Source organism: Ranitomeya variabilis, chromosome 4 (genome assembly GCF_051348905.1).
Source record: "Ranitomeya variabilis isolate aRanVar5 chromosome 4, aRanVar5.hap1, whole genome shotgun sequence".
Taxonomy (NCBI): domain Eukaryota; kingdom Metazoa; phylum Chordata; class Amphibia; order Anura; family Dendrobatidae; genus Ranitomeya; species Ranitomeya variabilis.
Window position 1 is genome coordinate 551,273,015 of NC_135235.1, and position 19,174 is coordinate 551,292,188.

A 19,174-nucleotide genomic window follows, 5' to 3' on the forward strand; every position below is an offset into this window, starting at 1 on the left:
GCTCTACACACAGCTTTTACCTTCTCAAAATTGGCAAGGGAGCGGTTCTTGCTGGCCTGGGCCACACATTTCAGTGCTTCTGTCTGAAAGGCAAATACATATCATTATTCCTTAGTTTCAAGACAGCGATGGAGCATAGTGGTAAATACAACCCCTGGCAAAAATTATGGCATCACCAGCCTTGGAGGATGTTCATTCAGTTGTTTAATTTTGTAGAAAAAAAAGCAGATCACAGACATGGCACAAAACTAAAGTCATTTCAAATGGCAACTTTCTGGCTTTAACAAACACTAAAAGAAATCAAGAACAAAAAATGTGGTAGTCAGTAATGCTTACTCTTTTTAACCAAGCATAGGGGAAAAAATTATGGAATCACTCAATTCTGAGGAAAAAATTATGGAATCACCCTGTAAATTTTCATACCCAAAAATAAGACCTGCATCAAATTAGATCTGCTCGTTAGTCTGCATCTAAAAAGGAGTGATCACACCTTGGAGAGCTGTTGCACCCAGTGGACTGACATGAATCATGGCTCCAACACGAGAGATGTCAATTGAAACAAAGGAGAGGATTATCAAACTCTTAAAAGAGGGTAAATTATCAGCAATGTTGCAAAAGATGTTGGTTGATCACAGTCAGCTGTGTCTAAAATCTGGACCAAATACAAACAACATGGGAAGGTTGTTAAAGGCAAACATACTGGTAGACGAAGGAAGACATCAAAGCGTCAAGACCGGAAACTTAAAGCAATAGGTCTCCAAAGCAGGAAATGCACAACAAAACAAATGAGGAACGAATGGGTGGAAACTGGAGTCAACATCTGTGACCGAACTGTAAGAGACCGCCTAAAGGAAATGGGATTTACATACAGAAAAGCTAAGCAAAAGCCATCATTAACACCTAAACAGAAAAAAACAAGGGTACAATGGGCTAAGGAAAAGCAATCGTGGACTGTGGATGACAGGATGAAAATCATATTCAGTGATGAATTGCGAATCTGCATTGGGCAAGGTGATGATGCTGGAACTTTTGTTTGGTGCTGTTACAATGATATTTATAAAGATGACTGCCTGAACGAACATGCAAATTTCCACAGTCATTGATGATATGGAGATGGGAGATGGCTGCCATTACGTCTTCAATAAATGCACAAGTTTATGTTGGTATTTTGGACACTTTTCTTATCCCATCAATTGAAATGATGTTTGGGGATGATTAAATCATTATTCAAGAGGATAATGCATCCTGCCATAGAGCAAAAACTGTGAAAACATTCCTTGAAAAAAGACACATAAGGTCAATGTCATGGCCTGCAAATAGTACGGATCTCAATCCCATTGAAAATCTTGGTGGAAGTTGAAGAAAATGGTCCATGACATGGCTCCAACCTGCAAAGCTGATCTGGCAACAGCAATCAGAGAAAGTTGGAGCCAGATTGATGAAGAGTACTGCTTGGCACTCATTAAGTCCATGCCTCAGAGACTGCAAGCTGTTATAAAAGCCAGAGGTGGTGCAACAAAATACTAGTGATGTGTTGGAGTGTTTTTTTGTTTGTTTTTCATGATTCCATACATTTTTTCCTCAGAATTGAGTGACTCCATAATTTTTCCCCTATGCTTGGGTAAAAAAGTAACCATTACTGATTACCACATTTTTTGTTCCTGATTTCTTTTAGTGTTTCTTAAAGCCAGAAAGTTGCCATTTGAAATGACTTTAGTTTTGTGTCATGTCTGTGATCTGCTTTTTTTCTACAAAATTAGACAATTGAATGAACATCCTCCAAGGCCGGTGATTCCATAATTTTTGCCAGGGGTTGTAGATGACAGATGTCATTTTTGCCATGTGCATTGTGATATTACTATTGAGACTTGAGCAGATTGGTAGTACAGTAGGTTGTGTCCCTAAAGGTGCACACTATGGCATAGTCTTTGATGAGTCAAATATATAATGGATGGGGAGATATCCCATAGATCTGCTATTCTTTAAAGCAGTGGAGGTATCCTACCAGGACAATCCCTGCCTTACTAGGGCGATGGGACATCATTAAGGATATTCTCCAGCATGGGATCCCCCTAATGTGACAGAGTGTAGAGCTAGACCAGTAGTGCCCATGCAACGTCATTCATCTGACTACCTCTTTATGGGGTTTAGTTTGACGGGCCCCGTTTCATACGGTCTCTTAAGCACAAGATGCTTATTCTGCAGGGAGCGTTCACATTCAGCTCTCAGTTGTAGGGGTCCTCTAAGTATAATTTCCTTGCACTATAAGGAGCTACTGAAATTAATGTGCCACTATTGTTTCAGTGTTCCAAGAAACACAACATAATGTTGTGCATTAGGTAGACTGTAGTTAATAGACAGAGGGTGTAGTATGAAACTAACTTTTTTAAGTGTTATTAGCTTATATTGGTTTAAGCGCTACATCAAGCACAACACCAAAGAATAGATGATAAATGTATGATCACTGGGGGGTGGGTCTGTCTGTGGGGACCCTCACTGATCACTCTGCCTCAAAGTTCCTTGCGTGAATAGATAGTATGAATGTGTAATCACCACTGTCTATACTACCAATCTGGACACTCCAACACAAATGCTTGATATTACCCCTTAGAGTAATAGAGATGAGTGGATCGCTTCTGGTCCACGGTCCAGGTCAGTGTGCTCTGGTAGTGACGAGCAAACGTGCTTGGATAAGGTGTTATCTGAGCATGCTCAGGTGCTGACAGGGTCTTTGGCGTGATCGAATAATATGTTCGAGTCCCCGAGCCTGCATGTCCCGCTGCTGTTTAACAGCCACAACACACGTGGGGATTGCCTAACAAACAGGAAATCCTTACATTTGTTGTGGCTATCGTGCAGCCGTGAGACATGCAGCTGCGAAGAATCAAAGATATTTTTCAAGCACGCTGAAGCCACTATGTTAGCACACGTTTGCTCATATCGCTACTCTCTGGCCATGAATTTCCATTGCTTCTGGATTCCCTGGAGCGGCATATGATTCGCCAGCCCGAAGAGATATTATCTGTGCGGCAAACAAGTGAAGTCTCACTCGCTCATCCACATTATTAGACTGGAATCCCTATGGTTAAAGACATTTGTGCAGCTTCTGTCCATGGCCGGAGAGCACTGATTTGGACCGTGGTTGTGTGAAGTGGTCCCATCATCAATAACAGTAAATGATTGAAGGGTCCCCCACAGTACAAACACATGGTAAAGTGTCAGATTACTAACCTGTCGACCAGCGTAACGGAGTGCAAGCTTCCCGCTAACCAAAGCCTGCACGTCTTCTGGTCTGTAAGCAGAAGAAAGAAAATAAAACATCTAATAACACTTTCTAGGCAGAAAAACATGATTTCTAACGTGTACTGCCCTAATGATTTAAAATGGATAATTACCTAATCATTCCCAAATTATGATTAATATTACAGGAATGTTCCCCAAATCGAAGTTTTTTTTAAGTGATACTTACGTGTTCAACATGATTTTGCAGAGCAGCATGTACTTCAGGGCTGTAATAGCTCTGGGACTGTCAATGGAATCATAGCCCTCAAATGCCTCATAGAAATAGGAGTAGGCAGTTTTCCAGTCCTTCTCCTCCGCTGCATGGATTATACCTGAAATTGATGCAAGGTGCAGTATTATTTTTTATTGTTATAGCGCCATATATTCCATGGCGCTTTACATGTGAGGAGGGGTATACATAATATACAGTAAACTGTTTGTTAGGTACACAAGAGTAATAGGCTTTAGTATTAGTCGTGTCAATGCTTCTAAATATCTGCTAGAAGGAAAAGTATAAGAAAATCTGTACATAGCACCAAAATCACTACTGTTAAAGGGAATCTGTCACCTAATTTTGGGCCTATAAACTGGGTCCGGTCAGATGCGCGTTGCGGTCCGGGGCCTCCCCCATCTTCTTACGATGACGTCCTCTTCTTGTCTTCATGCTGCGGCCCCGGCACACTTTATTTGCCCTGTTGAGGGCAGAGCAAAGTACTGCAGTGCGCAGGTGCTGGGCCTCTCTGACCTTTCCCGGCATCTGCGCACTGCAGTACTTTGCTCTGCCCTCAACAGGGCAGACAAAGTACGCCGGAGCCGCGGCAAGACAAGAAGAGGATGACAACGTATGAAGATGGGAGGAGCGGGACCCAGACCGCGACGCCCATTGGACCGGACCGTCCCTGGGTGAGTATAATCTAACTTGTTTTTCTTATCTTTCAGATTACATTGGGGGCTTATCTACAGCATTACAGAATTCTGTAGATAAGCCCCTGATGGCGGTGGCCGCAGTTTATAGGCCCAAAGTCAGGTGACAGATTCCCTTAATAAAAGGTAATGACATACCTGACTGCATGTCCAGTGCAGCTTGGAGCTTGGGTGGGCAATAGATGGCATTGGCTGTAGTTCGGGCAGACGTAAGGGCGGCTCTGGCTTTGGGTAAGTTGCTAAGGGCATGGTAGGTTTTGCTCTCCAGGAGTTGAACCTCCACCAGTAGGGCTTTGTCATCCATCTTTTTCAGTTCTCGTAGAAGCTGTGAACCTACCAGAAAAGAAAGTTAGATTAAATTAGGATTACAGAGGCTGCTCAGAACTAACAGGTGAATGAATTGGATTGAGAAGGTTAGGGCTATTTTTCGACTGGAAGAATTGACAAGCTGGGAAACGCTCTCTCACGACCGTTTCCTGAAGATCTGGTCCCTTGGTCCAACTGGATTGGAAAAATTAGATCATTATCTGACTTAAATTTTTTTTTTTGTATACTACGGTGTTTTGGATAGCCTTAGAAATTATCCTCATCTATGCTAGTGTGACAGTCTCCCTCCCCTATTTCAGCTTCAGTAAACAAATTTATTATTTCTATTTTGATGTCAAAATTTTCTTATAATTTGAAATTCAGCTGTAAATTAGTACGCATATGCTGGTCTTATGCCAACTGTGGACTACAAGTGACATGTGTTCGGTCGTTCCGTTTGGTTCTCTCGTTACATAGGTTATCTATAAACACATAACCTCATGTGTACTACAAACATTTGCTCCTTATAAGACATGTTGTGATGAGTGTTATATGTTTCTTGTTAAAATTATAAATAAAGAATAGAAAAAAAAAAAAAAAAAACTAATAGGTGATCATTAGGGATGTGTAATAATACAGAACACACACGGCCTGGTTCATCACGCTGATCATGATGAGGGGGTGGAGAGAGCAGCTCTTGATTCATTAAGAAATGCACGCCTCTTAAATGATCAGGCAAGGTGCAAAGTGGCGTGCTCCTCCATATGCAGCTCACCAGAAATCTTAGTCTGATCAGAGACTGGAGTAAGATTTGTCGCATAAGTAACAACATACCACATCCTCCAGGCTACTGTACGTAAAAACTGAAGATTTATATAAAGGAGTTTTCCTGTCTCAGGATATTCCATAAAGGATGCATACATGTAGGTCCCAAACACATCTTAAGAACAGAGCCCATCATGTACCTAGGAAGGACATGCAGGTATCAGACATTTATAGTATCTTCTATGGTGGAAAAGAAAAATCATAAAATATCTGACGCGGGCAATTGCCAAAATTCTGGAACTTCACTCCAAAGCCATGGCACATTAGAATTATTTTGATAAAATGACTAACAGACAAACTTGTCATTTACACAATGTAAATGTCCCATTGCATCCTCATTTCTAACCACATTCACTGAGCACTGAAGGCTTCAGAGCCTGAAAGACGCATTGTAACCCAATAAGAGGAGAAATGCTGCCACCTGCTGGCGAACGTACCTAATTGCAATGCCTCTTGGTAACGTTTAGTGTCAAAGTAGAGCGACACGAGCCGAGCCTAGGAGAAAACACCAGACATAGTGAGTGATTGCAAGAATGGAAGAGGGTTGTATTATTCAAGATACTGAGTGAGCCCAATGTGAGAATTGGTGATAAGCTGCAGACACTTAAAGGTACCGTCACATTAAGCGACGCTGCAGCGATATAGACAACGATGCCGATCGCTGCAGCGTCGCTGTTTCGTCGTTGTGTGGTCGCTGGAGAGCTGTCACATAGACAGCTCTCCAGCGACCAACGATGCCGAAGTCCCCGGGTAACCAGGGTAAACATCGGGTTACTAAGCGCAGGGCCACGCTTAGTAACCCGATGTTTACCCTGGTTACCAATGTAAATGTAAAAAAAAAAACACTACAAACTTACATTCCGGTGCTCGGCGTCCGCTTCCCTGCACTGTGTAAGCGCCGGCCCTAAAGCAGAGCGGTGACGTCACCGCTGTGCTTTGCTTTACGGCCGGCACTGACACATTCAGTGCAGGAAGCTCTGAGCAGCAGCGCGGACGCCGGGGGACGTGACAGACAGCAGAAGATGAGTATGTAGTGTTTTTTTTTTTACTTTTACAATGGTAACCAGGGTAAATATCGGGTTACTAAGCGGGGCCCTGCGCTTAGTAACCCGATATTTACCCTGGTTACCATTGTAAAACATCGCTGGCATCGTTGCTTTTGCTGTCAAACACAACGACACACGCCGATCTGACGACCAAATAAAGTTCTGGACTTTAAGCTCCGACCAACGGTATCACAGCAGGATCCAGATCGCTGCTGCGTGTCAAACACAACGATATCGCTATCCAGGACGCTGCAACGTCACGGATCGCTATCGTTATCGTTGGAAAGTTGGTCAGTGTGAAGGTACCTTAAGGCTTGTAGACTAAGCATCTACATGTATATAGTCACATACCATATAAAGGGATCAGACCCATTTTCCACTTACCTCCAGTGCCTGGCGCAGAAAAGTTCTCTTCTCAGCCTTGGCCCATTCAATGCATTCCAAGCACAGCTCCACCTGAAGGACATGACAACCAGATGAAAAGCTAGAAGAACGGGGGTGCTGGTTCCCATTACAATCTATCACCAGCATATGATAACACAGTGTTCCCCAACTCCAGTCCTCAAGAGCCACCAACAGGTCATGTTTTCAGGATTTTTATATATAGTTACATAGTTATTAAGGTTGAAGGAAGACTGTAAGTCCATCTACAGGTCCTTCTCAAAAAATTAGCATATAGTGTTAATTTTCATTATTTACCATAATGTAATGATTACAATTAAACTTTCATATATTATAGATTCATTATCCACCAACTGAAATTTGTCAGGTCTTTTATTGTTTTAATACTGATGATTTTGGCATACAACTCCTGATAACCCAAAAAACCTGTCTCAATAAATTAGCATATTTCACCCGGCCAATCAAATAAAAGTGTTTTTTAATAACAAACAAAAAAAACATCAAATAATAATGTTCAGTTATGCACTCAATACTTGGTCGGGAATCCTTTGGCAGAAATGACTGCTTCAATGCGGCGTGGCATGGAGGCAATCAGCCTGTGACACTGCTGAGATGTTATGGAGGCCCAGGATGCTTCAATAGCGGCCTTAAGCTCATCCAGAGTGTTGGGTCTTGCGTCTCTCAACTTTCTCTTCACAATATCCCACAGATTCTCTATGGGGTTCAGGCCAGGAGAGTTGGCAGGCCAATTGAGCACAGTAATACCATGGTCAGTAAACCATTTAGCAGTGGTTTTGGCACTGTGAGCAGGTGCCAGGTCGTGCTGAAAAATGAAATCTTCATCTCCATAAAGCATTTCAGCCGAGGGAAGCATGAAGTGCTCCAAAATCTCCTGATAGCTAGCTGCATTGACCCTGCCCTTGATGAAACACAGTGGACCAACACCAGCAGCTGACATGGCACCCCACACCATCACTGACTGTGGGTACTTAACACTGGACTTCAGGCATTTTGGCATTTCCTTCTCCCCAGTCTTCCTCCAGACTCTGGCACCTTGATTTCCAAATGACATGCAAAATTTGCTTTCATCAGAAAAAAGTACTTGGGACCACTTAGCAACAGTCCAGTGCTGCTTCTCTGTAGCCCAGGTCAGGCGCTTCTGCCGCTGTTTATGGTTCAAAAGTGGCTTTACCTGGGGAATGCACGGTGGCTCTGGATGTTTCCACACCAGATTCAGTCCACTGCTTCCTCAGGTTCCCCAAGGTCTGGAATCGGTCCTTCTCCACAATCTTCCTCAGGGTCCGGTCACCTCTTCTCGTTGTACAGCATTTTCTGCCACATTGTTTCCTTCCAACAGACTTACCATTGAGGTGCCTTGATACAGCACTCTGGGAACAGCCTATTTGTTGAGAAATTTCTTTTTGGGTCTTACCCTCTTGCTTGAGGGTGTCAATGATGGCCTTCTTGACATCTGTCAGGTCGCTAGTCTTACCCATGATGGGGGTTTTGAGTAATGAACCAGGCAGGGAGTTTTTAAAAGCCTCAGGTATCTTTTGCACGTGTTTAGAGTTAATTAGTTGATTCAGAAGATTAGGGTAATAGGTCGTTTAGAGGACCTTGTCTTGATATGCTAATTTATTGAGACAGGTTTTTTGGGTTATCAGGAGTTGTATGCCAAAATCATCAGTATTAAAACAATAAAAGACCTGACAAATTTCAGTTGGTGGATAATGAATCTATAATATATGAAAGTTTAATTGTAATCATTACATTATGGTAAATAATGAAAATTAACACTATATGCTAATTTTTTGAGAAGGACCTGTAGTTCAACCCATAGCCTAACCTAACATGCCCTAACATGTTGATCCAGAGGAAGGCAAAAAAAACCCATGTGGCAAAGAGTAACTCCACCATGGGGAAAAAAATTCCTTCCCGACTCCACATACGGCAATCAGACTAGTTCCCTGGATCAACGCCTTATCAAGGAATCTAGTGTATATACCCTGTAACATTATACTTTTCCAGAAAGGTATCCAGTCCCCTCTTAAATTTAATTAATGAATCACTCATTACAACATCATACGGCAGAGAGTTCCATAGTCTCACTGCTCTTACAGTAAAGAATCCGCGTCTGTTATTATGCTTAAACCTTCTTTCCTCCAGACGTAGAGGATGCCCCCTTGTCCCTGTCTCAGGTCTATGATTAAAAAGATCATCAGAAAGGTCTTTGTACTGTCCCCTCATATATTTATACATTAAAATAAGATCACCCCTTAGTCTTCGTTTTTCCAAACTAAATAGCCCCAAGTGTAATAACCTATCTTGGTATTGCAGACCCCCCAGTCCTCTAATAACCTTGGTCGCTCTTCTCTGCACCCGCTCCAGTTCAGCTATGTCTTTCTTATACACCGGAGACCAGAACTGTGCACAGTATTCTAAGTGTGGTCGAACTAGTGACTTGTATAGAGGTAAAATTATGTTCTCCTCATGAGCATCTATGCCTCTTTTAATACATCCCATTATTTTATTTGCCTTTGTAGCAGCTGCCTGACACTGGCCACTGAATATGAGTTTGTCATCCACCCATATACCCAGGTCTTTTTCATTGACGGTTTTGCCCAGAGTTTTAGAATTAAGCACATAGTTATACATCTTATTACTTCTACCCAAGTGCATGACCTTACATTTATCCCCATTAAAGCTCATTTGCCATTTATCAGCCCAAGCTTCTAGTTTACATAAATCATCCTGTAATATAAAATTGTCCTCCCCTGTATTGATTACCCTGCAGAGTTTAGTGTCATCTGCAAATATTGAAATTCTACTGAATGCCCCCTACAAGGTCATTAATAAATATGTTAAAAAGAAGAGGGCCCAATACTGACCCCTGTGGTACCCCACTGCTAACCGCAACCCAGTCCGAGTCTGCTCCATTAATAACCACCCTTTGTTTCCTATCCCTGAGCCAGCTCTCAACCCACTTACACATATTTTCCCCTATCCCCATTACTCTCATTTTATGTAACAACCTTTTGTGTGGCACCGTATCAAAAGCTTTGGAAAAGTCCATATACACTACGTCCACTGGGTTCCCTTGGTCCAGTCCGGAACTTACCTCTTCATAGAAGCTGATCAAATTAGTCTGACATGAACGGTCCCTAGTAAACCCGTGCTGATACTGGGTCATAAGGTTATTCCTCTTCAGATACTCCAGTATAGTATCCCTTAGAATGCCCTCCAGGATTTTACCCACAGTAGAGGTTAAGCTTACTGGCCTATAATTACCGAGTTCAGTTTTTGCCCCTTTTTTGAATATTGGCACCACATTTGCTATACGCTAGTCCTGTGGTACAGACCCTGTTATTATGGAGTCTTTAAAGATTAAAAATAATGGTCTATCAATGAATGTACTTAATTCCTGCAGTACTCGGGGGTGTATCCCATCCGGGCCCGGAGATTTGTCAATTTTAGTTATTTTTAGACGCCGCTGTACTTCCTGCTGGGTTAAGCAGGTGACATTTAATGGGGAATTTTTATCACTAGTCATTTTGTCTGCCATGGGATTTTCTTTTGTAAATACTGATGAAAAAAAGTCATTTAGCATATTGGCTTTTTCCTCATCCTCATCCACCATTTCCCCCAGTATTCCACAAGTAATTGAATTCTTTCCTGTCCAGGTGATGCAATTATCACCTTTGCAACACTAAGGAAATCCTGAAAACATGACCTGTTGGTGGCTCTTGAGGACCGGAGTTGGGGAACGCTGTGATAGTAGAATATATGATGGCGGTCACTTCTTTTGATGGCAAACATGTGATACTAATTTTCTCTTACAGAAACAGACGTATAGCCAACAGGCTTTCGCTCTTGGTGTTGGGAGTGTTCAGAACCGGACTTGTTCGGTATGATCAGGACTGGTTATGAGGAGTATGGCAGCAGCATGGCAGCCTAGAATCTAACATGCATGAGCCTTTTTTCAACAGAGAGTTAGGCAGATCCTGTTGTACTTGGTGGCCGCTTAGCTCTTGCCTCTGTGGCATTGAACTAGCACATTTGGCCATCACAAGCAACATTATATGCCCACAGCTTGCTATAACATTTTCAGGAAATCCTAAATCACCCTGCGCCCTCACCTCCTGTCCAGTTGCAGCTTCCATGTCCAAGAACAGGTCCAGGAGAGATCTCACAAGACGGGCTGCTTTGGCCTTACTAATGGAGTTCAGGAAGGGGCGCACGTATTTCAGAAGACCACCGAGCTCTGAAACAAAATGAGACAATGAAGGTTAGAAGATGGGTTTTATCCCTCCTTCTTACAGACAGTTGTATAGTGTCAGGCATCTGAGCCTCTCGAGTTTCGTGGAAGCTCGGAGGACAAAAGGTTCCCTGTGATTTAATACATTAAACAAGATGTAACATCCCCAGTTCTCCCAGGTCCAAACTGACTGACAGCTTTCCAATAATGCACTGTATGCTAAGAAAGCTACCAACAGACACTGGACTAAGGGGTACATGGGAAGTCCAGGCAGCAATAACTAGGCTATGCCTCCGGAGCTCAGTGCTCCCTCCATCCTGCCTAAATTATAGCAACATGGGATTCCAAAGAAACAGCATATCATTGGACCCCCACTGATTCTGAGAATAAGGGGCTACCGATGTAATGCTGCATTCCCTGCACAGTGATGCCCAGCATAGCCCCCATTTACATAAATAGGGCCAACTGAAGGGAGCGCTGCTGTGAAAGAAAAAAAAAAGAAAAAAAATGGGAAACCAGCACTATGTTCCCAACATTATCAGAATCAGGAGGGTCCCAGAGGATGGACCCCAGAAATAATAAAGTGATGGCTTATATTAGATATGACACATTACTTTATAATAGGAGAACACACCTTTAAGAAGAGGTTGTCTCATCACAAAACCGTTATGCATACCATACTTCCAGAACGGAGGAGCGTCCAGGCTGGTTCTGTTACTGCTGTGACGGCAGAGGTGTCTGGACATGGGCAACTCTCTCCAGTCACTTCCATGGGCTTCACAAAAACCCACTCTGCCATGAATGTCTGAGGTTTATTATATGAGCCACTAATGTGACATGTACTTCATTCTATGTCGTGTTAGGATTGTCCAATAATCCAGAGCATTTCACAATTCGGCAGCAGGTCCCTGTCCTTTCCATTCACTTCATGACAGCCTCATGAGATCTACACTGACAGGCATGACAATGATTCGCTATGTGATTCCATGCAGAAGACTGCCAGGCTGTGATGCCATCTCTGCAGGAGGCCAGGAGAACCACCACCCACTGCTATTCATATGTGGATGATGGGAATAATGACACTAGAGAGAATGAGATTGTACCCAGAACATCATAGAAGTTACAGAACCTAAGAAATCATCAAGTCTAGCCATCACCATGCCTCTATCACTGCCCTGCACCCCATTGCTGAGATGCCAACTGTTTACCTGCACTAGGGTGTGCCATAAATCTGGTGTATCATGCGATTGTCTTCCATGTATGAAAAATAGCCTGTATGCAGCAGCACATAGACCACCATTGGTCTGAAAGCATGTCTGCGTGGACTCAGCCTTTCCTTAAAGATGTATGCCAATAACAAAATCTGTCACTGTCCCCCAGAATAGGTGAATGTATGACTGGCAGAGGTCCTGTGTCTCCCGTGTGAATGGAGGGCTAGTGTGCATTCAGCCACGGTCCCACATGTGCACTACCCTCCACAGCCCCATAGAAGTGGTTGCAGAGGTGGTGATGCACACACACTATCAATCCATTCGTAAGACTGCCGTTACTGTGATTTAGATCTTTGGTTAGGTGAAACCAGGCATAACCCCCTTACTTTCCTTCTGGACTTCCATGTTGTAGAGTAGAGGGGCTGTGGCCATGTCTTCCAAGAACACATTAGTCCTCATTCATCAATTGCCTTTGTTAGTCACAGCAACCAGAGCTCAGCTTTCTTGTATAAAACCACTTTGGTGAAATGAAAGCCGTGCTGTAATTGGTTCCTATGGGCAACAAAGTGTTGATTTGAGAAAGATGCCATAAATGAGCCCCTAGAATACTAAACATGGAGAGGATCAGGGGTCTGCAAATGAGAATATGTGCAAGAAATGCTAGAAAGCGACCACATCGCCTTCATCTGAACTCACCTGCCGCCTGTCCGGTCTTGGCCAGGAGCCCACCCAACTCCAAGATGCTCTGCTCCTTGACGCGTACGGCTTCCTCATCGCTTTCCTGAATGTCACGCTTCACTGCAAACAAAGAAAATGTGAAGGACTCAGCGTCTGACTGATATATGGCCAACATATACAGCGGACATAAGCACTACCACAGGCACATGACCAGTGATACATGGGGGATACAGATAACTGGGGCAAGGAAACCAAAACAGACAGTCAGCTTCTGACTTTTTTAGGCCTTTTCTTAAATGAATGCTGTAATTTGATTGGTTGGAAGCTTCAATTTTCCATACACCATCTATCCCCCCACAATTCTGCATGTGCAGAAGAGGAGTCGCTGCAAATTAAATAGGTAGTCAAACATCATAAATCGTTATTTGGATCTTGTTCAGACAGAAATAGAACGTTTTATTGTATTGCAATAATTAAATCTGCACTAGGGTCCTGATGTCCGCTAATGGTCCCGGAAGCTACAGCTCTGACACACAAAGGGGCTATTTCCATCAGTAATCTGCTGGAAGGGGTCTGGCTGTCAGGCTCAGTTAATTAGCTAAGCTATAATACTCAGCATCAGACATGACAGAAGGGGGCTGGCTCAGCTAATGTCCTAGTTCTGTCAGCCAGCCTCTTTCCCATAAGGCACAGTTTATTATCCAAGTCAGCTCCCTTCTCTGTCATGGCTGCTGTGGATACAGGGTAGGGTTCGGCTTAATTAAGGAACTTGAACCTGACCTCCAGCCCCCTTCTCTGTATCTGCAGCAGCCATGACAGAGCTTTCAATAATGAAGTGAGCCTGAAAGCAAGCCCCAGACATCACTAACATGGAAGTGCAATGGATCAATCATGGAACAGCAACTGCCCGAACCGCAAAAGGAGGTATAAACTTGTGATCTCACTGCCAATTTCAGAATCAAAGTGTATTAGTAAGTTCAACTAATTTTCTATAGCAAAATAACTATATGTCCTGGGACAACATTTACCTGGTCCAGGATTTGTTGTGTTATTTACGGAAACCAGCGACCCCTGCTATCATCTCCAACATGAGCTCACAAGGTAGACAACCCAGTAATGCCCAACTGGATCGTTTATGCAAATAACAACCAATTACATGACTGCAAAAAAAAAAAAAATGGTCTGCAGCTGATTGGTTGCTCTGGGTGAAAGTTTTCAAAACCAAAGCCCAAAGAATGTGACACTTATCACCCAAAGCAACAACAATGATACATTTCAATAACAGAGAAAGTGATTGGTTGCTATAGGTAACAGGCAGGCTTCTTCCTCTGGGATCGTCCCTATAACAGGGTCCAGATTGTGATACTTGTAGTTATGGTGGCCAGGTTCTCTCTTTATATGTAGTAACAGAAAAAAAAAAATCTAAGTAGATTCTCATATTAACATAATTATTGCATTAAAAAGTTTTATGTTAACCCAAAATATAATAAAAGTTATGTGATTTATAAAAATATTTAGAATTGAGAGTACCTATTATCTACTGGCTAACACGGGACCAAGATATATATTATTTAGAAATGAATCTTTCAGTTGCTTGTCATTGCTAAGAACTCTGCTTGCTGTCAATAAAATGAAACATTATCGCTTATTTAGAGGCAGAAAACCAGCACAGATGGAAAACTTTTTTGGGCCACAGTCACAATTATATTTGTTACAGAGAAAAAAAAAATATTTGGAGAAATCCAAAACGTTTTTTTCCAGTAAAGTGACAGACAACAGGAGCTTTAGTTACGGGGGTTGTCCACTACTAGGACGACCGCTTCTTGATCAAAATGTTTGGCCCCAATAGAATAATAAAGCTTATACTCCCCTCCCGTGCTGTTCCAGCAGTGTCATCACTCACTGACAGGGGCTCTCATGCGGTTTTCAGCCGCCATTAGCTCTGGCTGGATGAGAACACTGAGCAGTGCTGCACCGTCCAGCCTTGTCAGTGTATAGAGAACGGCTCCTATCCCCTTGTCTGCGGTACCTGGCAGCTGCCACTACACATCATTCAGACTGGCGTATAATCAGACTGTGTGCTGTCCTTATATAAAACAGCATAGCTGTAAGGGTCATGACTACATATAGATAATGTAACTTTTAATGATAACCTTTTAAAATTGGATCCGGACCATCCACATTCGTGACACAAAATACCAAAAGAATAACATACACAGTGCTCATGCTTAACAGTGCTCAATAAAAAAATGGTTTGGTCTCACCACATCTCATCGTCCCATATTGAATCCACCATGGACAGGAGCATCTATAGCAATTTATGTGTGGGGAAGGGGAAATATCTAGACTTCCCTGTCGTGCCCATGCGTTGCTCCTGTCCTGATAAGGACAGTCCCCAAATATTTCTATTTATGGGGTACCCACCATAACCTAAAGTAATGTATGCAATCCCTACGCGTTTCCTCCCTGATAAAGGGGATTCATCACATTTGCAATAGAGCCGGTGACACAAATGGTCACGCCAGGATAGGAGAAACCGGCCACTGCAGTCCCCTATTACTATATCTTATACATAGAACTCCCACTTTTTTGGATACCTAATATTTGACTAGATTCCCCTGATGAATCCCTTTTATCAGGGAGGAAACGCGTAGGGATTGCATACATTACTTTAGGTTATGGTGGGTACCCCATAAATAGAAATATTTGGGGACTGTCCTTATCAGGACAGGAGCAATGCATAGGCACGACAGGGAAGTCTAGATATTTTCCCTTCCCCACACATAAATTGCTATAGATGCTCCTGTCCATGGTGGATTCAATATGGAACGATGAGATGTGGTGAGACCAAACCATTTTTTTATTGAGCACTGTTAAGCATGAGCACTGTGTATGTTTTTCTTTTGGTATTTTGTGTCACGAATGTGGATGGTCCGGATCCAATTTTAAAAGGTTATCATCAAAAGTTACATTTTATCTATATGTAGTCATGACCCTTATAGCTATGTTGTCTGTATACCATGAGGGTAAATTATCGGTGTTGAAAGCAGGACACTGAGGCTGATGGTGCCTTAGGGTATGTGCACATGCTGTGGATTTTGCTGCGGATCCGCAGCGGATTTGACGCTGTGGATCCGCAGCAGTTTTCCCAAAGTTTACAGTACCATGTAAGCCTATGGGAAAAAAACGCTGTGCACATGCTGCGGAAAAATCAGCGCGGAAACGCAGCGGATTATTTTCCGCAGCATGGCAATTCTTTGTGCGGATTCCGCAGCGGTTTTCAACCTGCACCAATAGGAAAGTGCAATTGAAAAACCGCAGAAGAAACTGCGAGAAAATCCGCAGTGGTTTTGCACTGCGGATTTTCCAAATCTGCTGCAGAAAAATCCGCAGCAGAATCCGCAACGTGTGCACATACCCTTATATAAAACAGACAACACATGGACCAATGCAAGTCAATATAGTAGGTCACATGAATGCTGTAACACATGGAGCGGTTGTCTATGTGAAAAATATTGCACTATGCACTACCTTGATTGGCATTTCAGATCAGACTCACCCATTGTAAGACAAAGGGTTCGGGAAAAAAGATCACAAAGGTTAACAGCCATATGTCATGTATTTTTCATGGATCCATTACAATTATTAAGAAATCTGTATTTGGACTTCTAATATTTATTAAAGTGTTTATAAATACGGGGTGTTGTACTGATGTACAATACAGAAATAGAGATCTCCCGAGGAAAAATAATCACCTGGTTTTTCTGGATGAAAATTAGTTGATTTTGTATACGCTCCTCTGAAACCACCGGCCTTAAAGAAACACTCCTGTGAAGATTTTTTTTTCTTTCTATAAACTGTTTACATGTAATGTACAGTGCCGACAAAAAGAAAAATATTTACATGTAAAATCCATGTCATGATCTCAGTTCTTAAAAGTGAACACAATGGGGGAAGATACGAAAAACTGTCTAATAGCAAAACCGGCTTAGTTGCCCATAGCAACCACTCATCTATCACTTCTCAATAGTAATTGTAACAAAATATTCACAATAAAACACTTGAATGTTAAGATTTTGTGGTTTTGCTGAACTTGTAACTATTTTGTTTTGCAGGCACTGTAGAGTGTGTTAATATACTCCCCTAGGGCCGCTCTCTCCGGTGTCTGAGTGACCTCACTGCTCTGCTGACTCTCCGGGTGACGCTGTTTAACCTGTTAGTGGCTTTACAATGGAAATCTATGGAGCATCAGAATGGGGCCCTATGGACTTACATTGTAAACGAGACTCCAGGCCCAGGCATAGAGTGATCCGGCTGAGTGAGGTCACCAAGAGGCGCGGCAGTAGGTGAGTATGTTAACACACCACTCACACTACATTACATGCACATATACACATTTAAGGAAAAAATGTTCACAGGAGGGCTGCTCTATAAGGAGTGATGTGTTCCGCCTCAATGTTGACACCGCGCTGCGGGAGGAGCGAACAACAGCTAATACTGAGGGTGGCAGACCCCACTGATCTGAAATCCAGGACCTACTGATGAGAGGGTCCCATGATCCTGTGCCCAGGAAACCCTTGTAACTAGGAGACTTATTCACCCTGGAGCAGTTTTTTAACCTCTGGATGTAAACAGGAAAGTAATTATTTCCTGACAGCAAGCAGAGATCTTGGCATGGAACTGAAACACAAAATGAAGACAAATCCTGATTATACAGTGATTACAGGAACTGGCACTGGTGTATAGGGATGGTGATGACAACCACTATAATACAGCGCCCAGGTGGGCTGATCTCCCTGGTCACACACACATATAGGGATAGGGGTCACCCAGCGCTCCTGGGGACGGACACCACTACACCCTGGGACCAGTATATATATATATATATATATATATATATATATATATATATATATATATATACATACACATATAGGGATAGGGGTCACCCAGCGCTCCTGGGGACGGACACCACTACACCCTGGGACCAGTATATATATATATACACATATAGGGATAGGGGTCACCCAGCGCTCCTGGGGAGGGACACCACTACACCCTGGGACCAGTATATATACACACATATAGGGATAAAGGTCACCCAGCGCTCCTGGGGACGGACACCACTAGACCCTGGACTACGTATGTATGTATGTATGTATGTATGTATGTATGTATGTATGTATGTATATATATATATATATATATATATATATATACACACATATACACAGACAGAGGTGTATCCCACTGCCCAGCCCACCACACATACACGTGCAGTGCCCCAGTGCCGCCCTGTGCCCCGGCTCCTCTCCTTCCCATACACGAGCTATAACAATGGCAGACTGTCAGCACTGTGGGCTCCATGCTCCCCACACACACAGCCGGCACTGGCGGCCTGCCCCCGGCTCCCTGGCCGGCCCCGCTCACCTATAGACTGCAGGATGTCTATACTCGCCGCCCGGTCCGACACCAGCATTTCTTGGGCTCTCTGGAACTCGATCACAGCCGCTGTCGCCATCTTGCCCTATTCCTGCACCCTGACACAGCTCTTCCGGGCCGGAAGTAGCGGTACCGGAAGTTCACCCCCTCTGTGAGAGCTAGTTCCGGGGGACACCGCGGGGGCTTCTGGGAGGTGTAGTTTTCAGCAGAAGTGAAGGCCTGTGAGTGAGGGAGTGGTGGCTCCAGGAGGCTCGGGGTCAGTGCAGGCCGCAGAGCAGTGCTGGGGTTGCCGGGAAATAGTGATAACTGGTTGGACAGGAGGGGGCAAACTAGTTGGGGTTTGTTCACACGTTTTAGTTAGCTGGTTTTGAGGCTTGGAAAAATCCTCCTAGTCATTTCTCTTCAGCCTTTCCTTGTGTAACTTTTTCAGATTTCTAGAAACGCCAAGTGGTTAGACTAAGTGACGTTAATTCTTGTGGCGTTTTCCGCTGTGAAGCCGCCTCACACTTTATGAGAGAAGTGACTGGTGAGGTGAAAATGAGCCCAGAAGAAGATCCCTGGCGTCATTTTCAGATTTTCGTGTCTTCACTAGTGATGAGGGGTCGTACTCGTCACTTCTCGTCACTCGCTCGAACATCAGTGTTCTTGGGATGTTCGATACTTGGCGATACATTTTTTTTAATGTTCGAGTGGGAGCTCGAGTCCCCCGCCCTGCATGTTTGGTGCTTTGTAGACATCCAATGAACATGTGGGCATTGCCTGACAGTCACTGGAATGCCATCGCCATCTTGGTTGTGGCATTA

At 43.4% G+C, this 19,174-nt stretch overlaps 1 protein-coding gene across 1 annotated transcript in view; it reads right to left on the minus strand.

Moving 5' to 3' along the window:
* The window catches only part of PSMD11 (proteasome 26S subunit, non-ATPase 11), a 34,592-nt gene extending 15,952 nt beyond the window's left edge, over positions 1 to 18,640 (minus strand). Inside the window, exons 1-9 of the mRNA XM_077252664.1 lie at positions 18,360 to 18,640; positions 12,948 to 13,049; positions 10,922 to 11,046; positions 6,768 to 6,839; positions 5,775 to 5,832; positions 4,345 to 4,539; positions 3,470 to 3,614; positions 3,232 to 3,292; positions 21 to 83 (exon numbers count right to left, since the gene is read on the minus strand). Coding sequence (XP_077108779.1) covers positions 21 to 83; positions 3,232 to 3,292; positions 3,470 to 3,614; positions 4,345 to 4,539; positions 5,775 to 5,832; positions 6,768 to 6,839; positions 10,922 to 11,046; positions 12,948 to 13,049; positions 18,360 to 18,450 — 912 coding nt within the window. The 5' untranslated portion in view covers positions 18,451 to 18,640. The remainder of the gene's footprint in view (positions 1 to 20; positions 84 to 3,231; positions 3,293 to 3,469; positions 3,615 to 4,344; positions 4,540 to 5,774; positions 5,833 to 6,767; positions 6,840 to 10,921; positions 11,047 to 12,947; positions 13,050 to 18,359) is intronic.
* Between the last annotated feature and the right edge of the window lie 534 nt (positions 18,641 to 19,174).